The 11,100-nt window shown below is 34.5% G+C and overlaps 1 protein-coding gene across 1 annotated transcript; it reads left to right on the top strand.

Annotated features, from left to right (window-relative positions):
• The first annotated feature begins 565 nt into the window (after positions 1–565).
• SLITRK6 (SLIT and NTRK like family member 6) lies at positions 566–7,327 on the top strand. The gene is made up of 2 exons (XM_026048161.1): positions 566–1,067; positions 4,494–7,327. The coding sequence occupies exon 2, from the start codon at positions 4,509–4,511 to the stop codon at positions 7,029–7,031; it is 2,523 nt and encodes an 840-aa protein (XP_025903946.1). The 5' UTR covers positions 566–1,067; positions 4,494–4,508; the 3' UTR covers positions 7,032–7,327.
• Positions 7,328–11,100: the final 3,773 nt, after the last annotated feature.

Raw genomic sequence — 11,100 nt, 5'->3', positions numbered from 1 at the left:
AAAGAACAAGATGGGAATTTTTAAAAAAATCCTGAATGCAGGCACTATGTGAACACAAACACAAAAAGTCTAGGATTTAATTTATTTCAGAACTAAAACACGTAAAACGACAGTAACACATTTTTCCCTATCCCAAGCACATTGAGAGGATTTAACCGACAGCTGAACTTCCTCATTTATAAATTTGAATGACCCTGTATTTCATTGTAATAGATATATTTTCCAGAGGACAAGGTTTCTCTTATGGTATTGAATGTTTTGGAGCTCAAATGTTTTCAGGCTTTGAAGCAAGCATTTGCAGATATAAACTAAATGCAAGATATATCTAACAGAACAAACTGCAAAAGCTGCAGCAGATATTAACAGATTTTAAGCAATCTACAGGATATTTAACCAAATTTTACTCTCAGAGGTTCAGTTAAATAAAGGGAAAAGGAGGTGGGACAAATTGCAAGAGGAGGAGGAGCTGATCTGTCTCAAGGTGGAGCTGTATCTTGTATTAAATGACACTGGCAGATTAAAGCTCTCAGATGGGGAAGGGCTTAAAGGCTGAGTCAAAAGCCAAGAAGTCTCTTTATTTACGCCTACCTCCCAGCCGCTGGCAGTCTGACTAATAACAAACTGAGCTAACAAGAAAGACTAGAAAGAGCAGAGGGAACATAGAATCAACTTGGATTTAAAAATCTAACAAATCAGGAGTGAACAAGTCAAGCTCTGCTGACCATCTTGTTTGTTTACTGCATCCAAATTGCTTGCAAACAGTTAACTATATACAGAAAAGTCAGCATAGCTGTGAAGTATGCTGTGAATTTTAATTGAGGAAGAAGGACAACTGCTTTACAGGATGGTCTAATGTGCACTCTGCTTGGAAGATTTTTTATCAATTGAACAGTACTTTGTCTCTTGAACAAGGATTTTAACTTTATGGAATTGTAGTTTTACCAGAGCTTGCAGCAAAGTGAAACGTGGAAGAAAGTGTGTGTTCATAGAGGAAAATTACATTGCATTCAAGCAGCTGCTCTAACTGTGCATTACTGATCCCTTCAGGGAGTGTTACTGCTGTACAGGTAAGAAAGATTACAGTTAGTTAATTAGCTCAGAGTACTAGAAATTAATTACTCAATACTGTTTTTTTTTTTTTTTTTTTTTTTTCTGCATGACTTTGTATAACTTTTCTGTTATGGCAGTCTATGCTATGTTTCAAACAGTCTGCCAGGTTCATTTATTCAATCTGACAACAGTATAGCTGCACAGTGTATTAAGGAAATGCTGATTTAAGACTGTGGGGCGGGGGGGGAGCAGGGGGAGAGTGGGCGTTTGTTTTTATTTTCTGAAGTGTAAGAATAGTCTTAAATACATCATTTTACCGTGACTCCCTCCAAGATTTAACAGGCAATCCTGACGTTGTTTAGAAATGTCCATTTCCTAGCTAGAGGCTTTGAAATTCTTTAATATTCTTTTTTACATAGATTTCTTTTTTCATTTTCTTTCTTTCTTTCTTTCTTTCTTTCTTTCTTTCTTNTTTCTTTCTTTCTTTCTTTCTTTCTTTCTTTCTTTCTTATTAAGCAGCTGAATGAAAAAGTGATAAACAATAAAAAGCTATTTCAATATTTGGAAAACATTTTTTTTTTTTTTTCACTTCTCAAGCATGTGATGCCTTTGCCATAACATGACTACTTCTGAAAGTGTTCAAATTTATGTGGTGGAAAGGACTGTGACTTTTTTAGCCTTTTAGAATTCATGCTCCAAAAAAAAACGCAGTTAATGTAAATAGTTACAGTTAATGTAAGCAGTTAGTAATGACTTATATATGAAGGCAGATAAAAAGTAACAAACTTAAGCAACCATGTAGGATTTCCTGTAAAAAAACTCAGCACATGAAATAGAAATAGGATTAGCCCTATCAAGTCTTTTTTTTTTTATTAGTATTTATGAACTCTTTCTGTTGAATGTTGAGCATCTGTTACTTGAAAGTAGTTTTCATTTCACAATTGTAGCCCACTTTAGGGGCATGTGTGTACATGTGCGTGCATGTGTGTGAGAGAGAGAGAGAGGAAGAGAGAGAGTCTTAACAATGTTGCCCACAGCAGTATGATGATGATTAAAATGGGAATGTTTTCCAATTGGTTACAAATGTTTTTACTTTCATCTCTGGGAGGAGGGCTTTCATTTTTATAAACAGATTTTTCAATATGTACTAGAATGCAACGTGCTTTTCAGATTTTTTTTTCCTTTAATTTTGCTAAAGGCCTTTTTAAAGTGCAGTTTGAATTTTATGCAGATCTGAGATGGAATTTTAACAGAGAAAAAGAGTATTAAAATCTAATTAGCTGTATGGTAGATTTGAAGCTGGCATCTGTGTCAAGAGTCTGAATTTTTCACCTTAAGTCACTGGAAAGGATATTGCTGCATATAAAGCATGAATAAATATCTAGCATATTATGACTATTATGACATTATTTAAAAATAATGTCTTGGCATATTATGTCTTATAGTTTGGGAATTAAAATTAAAGCCATTATATTCGTTAAGTATAGACAGCCAGTGTTCAAGAACTATGGTAGGACACAAGAAAATTCTCCTGCACTATAATAGCACTTACTGCCTCTAAATTGATGTATCTACTTCCAATTATTAGGAATGGGAAAAAGTACAATTCATTATGCATATAATTGATGGTTTGTGTGAGTGTGTGTGCAAGTAAAACACACATCCATGTATATATCCTTGCAACCCTTTGTGGTGGAAGCCTTGAGAAGTGGTGTTACTAGTAAAAAATAACTGAATTGCCTGGTATATAAAATGAGTATTGATGTAAGACCAGAACATATGACTATGTTATAAGAGTATTCCTACATTTAACTGTGTAGATTCTTCATATAAAGGATTCTCATCCCTCAGGAATTAATATTTTGACAGCTCAGTTGTGCAGTGACATCCTGTTCTTCATGTTTCAATAGCTTGCTTTGAAAGATCAAGTGACCTTTATTAGATGGATCACTTAAGAAACCTGGTTTGTTCCATCCTAGAGAAAATAGTGCACCTAAAAAGTCCTTGTGTTTTAAGTTATCTGTTTCAATGTAAGATTTTTTTTTTTCTTTTGTGGTTTCTAAATGAAGAAATACTTATTTTACTAAAAGATTATAAACAGAGATTTCCCTTCACCTATCACAAAACATCTTTGTTCTTCCTAATTAGACAGCTTTGGTAGATTAAAAGAAATATAGAGAATCTTCAAATAAAGACTTTAGGATAAGCACTCTGAAGCCAATACAAATGCATATCTGAATGAGACAAGTAAACTGAGCTTATTACTTCATAGTTGCACAGTTAGGATGTCCGTCTCAGGCTGTCTGAGTTTGAGACCAAATGGCATGAGAGTTGTTAACTTGTTACGCAACATAATGAGGATAGTGGTGACAGATATTTAACTAGTCAGGCAAGATTAATTCTATGTATGTTTGGAAAGCTTCTGATAATTAATGATCATAATAATTGAAAGGATCCTAAAGATTCCTGTCCAAAAACCTGTTTGCCACCGGCTTACTTGTTTCTTCTGATAGGTCATTTTATTGCCAATTCTGTCCTTCCTCTTACCTAACTGTGTACACAGTGACAGTGTACACAGAAAATATGTTACAGCTTGACTATGTTAATGCATGGATGATTTTGCTGGCCCTGCCAGTGCTGTCTTTCTACACCTTGGAATTAAAATTTTCTATTTCTTTAATGTTATGAGCTTATTGCATACAAATATGTTACTCCAGTACAAAGAAGTATGTAATATTTACATTTTCACTAGATATTCACAAATATATATAAATACACCATATACAGGAAAATTTAATATATGGAAAACACTAATATCGCTATTTTCTTTTCAGTTTGGGGGTATAAGGATAGCAGGGACAATACTTTTTGACCCGTACACTGCAGAAACAAAGGAAAGATTCCCTCTCTGCTGCCTGAAGGAACATATTAAACCAAACTAAATCTTACTATTTCTCCTTGGTGGCTGGACTTTATATTGAGCCTAGCAAAGGACCATTCAAATTTGCAGTGCTACATGATGATAAGAAAATGATGTCCTAAAATATTATGTTATCCTTTAATAAATGGCTTAAGAGAGCAATTTATAACTTTCATCTATTGATATATTTTACATATAAATGCATACGTATGTAGTATACAAATAAAGCTAATATATTCCTAAGTATTCCTACTTTGCCACAGCAGCATGAAGTATTGAAGTACTCCTTCTTTTGATTGTGTTGCTTGATTCAGTAGGTTAAATATATTTCTGTTCTTAATAAATCATTCAAATGTTTTGCAGAATATAATATTCTTTTGGAAGCTGGGACAGCTCAATTACTAGAAATGTTTATTACTTTTTGTTTCCCTCCTCAAATTAAATTTTGACCCTGTTCTTTTTATTTTTTTTATTTTTTTTATTTTATTTTATTTTATTTTATTTTATTTTTTTTTCCCTCCAGAATCTGCTGGGCAAGATGAAGCTGTGGATTTTTATGTTATGTTTAGTTCTGGTTGCATCTGACCTTTTGCAGTCACAGACTTCTTTTACTTCAGCCAGAGGTTCTTGTCAGAATTTGTGTTCCTGCGAAGAAAAGGATGATAGCATGATTATAAACTGTGAAGAAAGAGGCATCAAGATGATATCAGAAATAAATGTCCCACCATCACGGCCTTTCCATCTTAATCTGTTAAACAATGGCTTAACTATGTTACATGTGAATGATTTTGCTCAACTTGTAAATGCTATCTCTCTCCATCTTGGATTTAATAATATTGCAGATATTGAGCCTGGGGCTTTTAATGGTCTCAGCCTTCTTAAGCAACTTCATATCAATCACAATTCTTTAGAAATACTTAAAGAAGATACATTTAATGGGTTGGAAAATCTGGAGTTTCTTCAAGCAGACAACAATTTCATCACAGTGATTGAAGCAAGTGCCTTTAGCAAGCTAAACAGGCTCAAAGTGCTCATTTTGAATGATAATGCGATTGAATATCTTCCTCCTAACATATTTCGTTTTGTGCCATTGACCCATTTAGATCTTCGTGGAAACCAGTTACAGACACTGCCATATGTTGGCTTTCTAGAACACATTGGTAGAATATTAGATCTTCAGTTGGAAGACAATAAATGGGCTTGTAACTGTGATTTGCTGCAGCTGAAGATATGGCTAGAAAACATGCCTCCACAGTCAATAATAGGTGATATTGTATGCAACAGTCCGCCAGTTATCAAAGGCAGCATCTTAAGTCGGTTGAAAAAAGAATCGCTCTGTCCCACTCATCCTGTCAATGAACTTGAAGACCCTTCAGGATCACTGCCTTTGGTTGTGACCACCTCTGTTAGTGATAGTCTTCTATCAACTAAAGTGATTCCCATCCTTAAGGCTCCTACTAAAGAGCCAAGTTTTGTGCTTCATTCTTCAAAGCCAACTACACAGTTTCCAGGAATCTATTGTCCTTTCCCCTGTCATTGCACCAGTCATATGCTTTCAGGAGTTCTCATGCACTGCCAGGAGCGAAATATTGAAAGCTTGTCTGACTTAGGACCTCCACCTCCAAATCCTAAAAAGCTTATTCTAGCTGGAAATATTATTCAAACATTACTGAAGTCAGATCTTATAGACTACACGAGCCTGGAAATGCTTCACCTGGGGAACAATCGTATTGAAATTCTTGAAGAAGGATCCTTTATGAATCTGACTAGATTGCAGAAATTATATCTCAATGGGAATCATCTTACAAAACTAAGTCAGAATCTCTTCCTTGGTCTTCAGCACCTTGAATACTTGTATCTTGAATATAATGCCATCAAAGAAGTTTTGCCAGGGACATTTCATGCAATGCCAAAACTTAAGGTTCTCTACTTAAACAACAATCTTTTACAGACTTTACCACCCCATATCTTTTCAGGCGTTCCACTTGCCAGATTAAATTTGAAAACAAATCAATTTGCTCATTTACCTGTGAGTAACGTCTTGGACGAATTGGATATGCTGGTTCAAATTGAACTTGAAGACAACCCCTGGGATTGTACTTGTGATTCAGTTGGGCTGCAAAAATGGATACAAAAGCTGAGTAAGAATACAATGATGGGTGACATTTTTTGTAAATCTCCAGGACATCTGGCAAAAAAAGAACTGAAATCTTTGAACAGTGATGTCTTGTGTCCAGGCTTAATAAACAGCCCTGAACTACCAACTCATGCTAGTTTTATGGTTGTGACAACTTCCTCTACAACAACCACTGCTGCAGACTCCATCCTGCRTTCCCTTACGGATGCTGTTCCCCTTTCTGTTCTAATACTAGGACTCCTAATTGTTTTTATAACTATTGTATTTTGTGCAGCTGGAATAGTTGTTCTTGTTCTGCATCGTCGGCGAAGATGCAAAAAGAAACAAGCAGATGAACAAATGAGAGATAGCAGCCCAGTTCATCTTCAGTATAGCATGTATGGACATAAGACAATGCATCACACAACTGAGCGCCCAGCTACAACTCTCTATGAGCAGCGTATGGTTACTCCCATGGTTCAGGTCTATCGAAGCCCGTCCTTCAGCCCCAAGCACACTGAGCAACAGGAGGAGGGAAATGACAAGGAAGACAATGATTCCAGACATCTCCGCAGAAGTCTCCTGGAAAGAGAGAACAGTTCACCTCTTACAGGTGCAAATGCCAAATATAAGGCTACTGATCAATCAGCTGAATTTTTGTCATTTCAGGATGCCAGCTCCCTTTACAGAAACATTCTTGAAAAAGAAAGAGAACTGCAGCAACTAGGTATCACAGAGTACCTAAGGAAAAATATTGTCCAGCTCCAGCCTGACATGGAGGTGCATTATCCTGGAACACATGAGGAGCTGAAGTTAATGGAGACACTAATGTACTCCAGACCAAGAAAGGTTTTCCTAGAACAGACTAAAAATGAGTATTTTGAACTCAAAGCTAACTTACATGCTGAGCCTGACTATCTGGAAGTCTTGGAGCAGCAAACATGAAACAAACCTACAGTGGGCTAGGGCTGAATTTCTGTATTTCTATTCTAAGTTGGAACCGTTGTAAATAAAAGTGCCTTATAATAACATGTCAACTGTCAGAACTTAAGCACAGCAGTAATCCTAGTAAAAAAAAAAAAAAACTCAGGGATCACTGTGGGAAGCCATGGGGAAGATTGCAGGCAACGTCTCTCCCCAAATTAAACACGAACTCTGTGTGATTTGAACTCTGGGAGGAAGATTGCCTACTACAATATTGCAATATTCCTCTAGATATTTTTAAGGTGTGTATGTCACTTTCTGTTCTGTTTTTGGTTTATGGAAAAAAAAATAGTTGTTAACTATATTTTTTACTTTTTCCTTCAGTTTAATTGGATTATTTTAAAAACAAAACAAACCTGTACTTGTACTTACAAGGTCAGACTGCATTGGTTAGGTGTTAGTACCTGCATTACGTAAAGAATATTGTCAACAACCACACCTAACATACCACAATAATAAATATGAAAGGAATTGAAACTTTGACATATTAAATGCCAGTTGAAAATAAAAGGAAAAGATAGTGGCATATGCACCCAGAACCTGCAAATATTTACGTATCTTACATGGAACTTCATCACGTGTATTTGGTATCATTATGTGGAAGGAAAAAATATATGTTTACCCAACAGTAATGAAAAAGCAAGCCTTCTGCTATTTTTCTCTGATAGCTTTATCTAAGTTTGGACAATCTTTTCTTATGCTGCTGCTATAAAATATTGTGCATCACTGGTGTTTCAATTCATAATCCTGAGCAATTTGAAAAGCTACTGAAAATCAGCTGTAAATATGTTACTGTGTTTAATAATTTTGATTTTTATCTATCTCTATATATATGAATAACTTTTTTGCTGGCTTTAAATATTCTTGGAAGAAATGAGTTTGCTGTGTTTAGAAACTTAAAGGTGCAAAAGCAGCTCTTTCCCCATGTGACCAAAAAGCAATCCCCAAACAGAATAACCACAACAACATACACATGCAAAGAACAGTAATGGTATGTAGTCTTTGTTTGTACAAAAATATGATATATCTTCCAGAATTTTTTTTAAAAAATTGTGTTTCAGGAAAAATAGGTGAAAAGGTAGAACACTGCAGGTTTATTTTTGCAATGAAATCTAGCTAGATTTATATTAAGTATTTATTCTATATAATTTTCTATTTTTCTTTTTTCAATTTGCAAGAAAAAAAGCTTATTCTTGGCTGCCTTTCAAGCAAATCAAGGAATTGCTCTTTATCAGTGAAAATGAAATAAAGATTTTATCTTAGAGGTCACTTTTTTAAAAGAAGGCAGCAACTCCCGCATGCACAAGTTTAGAACTGTTTGGGAATTAAACACAAGAGTCTTCACTCTTGTCATATGAACAGAAGCATCTTGTTCAGTGTGCAGTAAGGCCATTCAGTTTCTGTGCATGACTGACACAGTGCCAAAACACAAACTCTGACCTGCATTTATCTTCCTCTAAGCAAATCTTTTGTAAACTCACTATGCATGAAGAGTATTTTTTTCCTGATTTCAATTTGTAAAGATCAGCTTAATTAGTACATGTCTATGTATGTGTTCTAAATTTAGCACTGAAGTCTTCATAAATCAAAGTTAAAAGATATATTCTTTTATCAGTTTAGCAGTTCAGTATAACTGCTGTTGTTTTTCCTTTTTGTATATACAAATGTTCTCCATATTCTTTGTATGTAAGTTTTTGACATAATTTTTTCCTTATGTTACAAGTGAAAGTCAGATTCTTGGGTCTTTCAAAATTGTGTAGAGATACTGACTTAGATGGTGCTATTCTAACTTTTGTAATCTGAGGATCTGACCACACTATCACTGTTAACAAATCAACTTCATTAATGTTTTGTAGATGCTACCATTATGCTATAACAGTCGAACTTGTTGGCTTCCAAGAATCAAATTTCAGTAACTGGAGAATGATTCCTCTTTCCTCTTTCTACACCTGAGAATAATTTAGTTTAGATAACCTTTGTAAATAAGAGGATTAGCAACAGTAAAGCTATTACCATGTATTTCTTTCCTTACTTTCTTTGTTCCTGACAATTAAAGGTAATACAAATAATTACCAGTGCAAATAAGAGTAAGACAAAGGGGAAATTTCTATTACATTAGCTTAGGTGTCTAGTGCTTTTTCAGAAGTTCTTGCATTTTCAAGACATCCAAATAGGCATGACATAACACAGAATATGGAAATCCATCAGCATAACTGGAACATATATAGGATAGCTTAGAGCATTAAAATGACACCAGATGCTTATATTTAATAACTAAATCCCACCCATAAAACTGTCCGAATGACTTTAGTTTTTAAAATTTTAAGGTTAAATTAAAAAAAAAAAAAAAAATCAGTCAATGTAAATGACATTAAAAAAAGCTTTGAATTTTGAATCAGACTTCATTATATTGTTCTTTTTAGACTTTTCAGAGATCTCAAATTATGGTACAAAATGGCAGGGTTTATTATTTCAGTGTCTTTCATTTGAGTAGTCATTTACATTAGGAAGAAATGTGTAAAAAATATCCTGCAATTGCCAAGATACAAGGAAAATATGAATCAGGCCTGCAGGCTTAGTTTTAAGAGAAATAGTTTCAGACTGAAGACAATTGCCACATGCACAGATGTCACTTTGCTTAGCTGCTAACAGTTACTTGGCAGAATGTTGAGGACAACTCTGCTGCAAAACATTCTACTTCATTGCAGTCTCAAAGCATCAGAAGAAAAGAGTAAGCTAAATTCATGTCAAAGCAATTCAGTTACACAGCTGTATCAGAGCATCACTTAGTGTAAGTAAAAAGAGCTTTAGCTTTTAGCTTTCCGTCAGCACAGGGATTCACATCATTCATTATATCAGGGCAACTTTACTTGATGGTAGGCTTTAACACTGCAAGGGATTTTGCAGCATATAGGAATCACTGCAGTGTGACACGTCATCCACTTTGGGTCATCAATCCCTATTGGACTTCTTTGTAGTGAATGTCTGATGGGAATTGGGGGGTCTTGCTACAGCATCTTCTCATAACAACATTCTCAAATAATGACTTTTCATTTTAAAAGAAACTTTATATTATTACTACACCACCAACAAAAAAGAACTTGGCCCTATAAGTTTATTCTTCCATTGAAAGCGTATCAGTAACTGCTGTTTAGAATAAATAGAAACTATAAGAAAAGTGTATCACATAGAAGGGAAGAAGGATGAAATGACTGCAACTTCCTTGGAACATTTCTATTATAAGAATTATAAATGTGTCCTTAAAATTGCTATTCATGTTTGACAGTTGTTGCCATTTAGTAGGGATCTTAAGAAAGTTAGTTATTAGGGATATGGCCTCCCTCCACTCCTCCAAAGACAGGCACAGTTAAGTGGTTTCTACACATTTCACTTAGCTAGTATAATGGAGGCTGGAAGGTGAAGCATATTTGACAGTCTGAAATAAAGTGGATTCATTTTCTCTTGTCAGTATGGTAATTTAATTGAGTGCAAGAACTGTGCTCCACCAGGCACATTGGTGTACTTGGCAGCTATGTAATTTTTATGTTAGGATACATCAAGGTAACCAACATTATCATTTATTTCCCCTCACATTTTAGTGAATAAAATTTATTAAATAGACCTGTCCCCTAAATAAAACATTATTAAAACAATTTATTGCATTTGCTTATTTTAATCCACCCTTACATTTTTATCTCTGTAAAAGTCAAATCAATTTATTTTTATTTTTTCTTCTCACTACAAGTATTTTTTAGACAGGCTTTTAATACTATTGTTTGAACACATTATCTGCACCTTTGCAAGCTGCACGACAACAAAAACTATACAAACTCTTATCCCAAAACCCACAAATTTATATGTATATAAATTTATAGTAGTGTATATATATGTAGTGTGTGTGTATATATATATATGTGTTTGTATATATATATGTATACTACAGTATTGGTCTATTCAGAGCTTGACCAGTATTTTCATGAATGAAGAGAGGATTATTTTGAAGAATGACGTTAGAATGATGGATCAACCT

Source organism: Nothoprocta perdicaria, unplaced genomic scaffold (genome assembly GCF_003342845.1).
Source record: "Nothoprocta perdicaria isolate Ctin4 unplaced genomic scaffold, notPer1 scaffold_518, whole genome shotgun sequence".
Taxonomy (NCBI): Eukaryota; Metazoa; Chordata; class Aves; order Tinamiformes; family Tinamidae; genus Nothoprocta; species Nothoprocta perdicaria.
The sequence above is the reverse complement of the archived record's forward strand: the minus strand, read 5'-3'. Positions and strand labels throughout refer to the sequence as shown.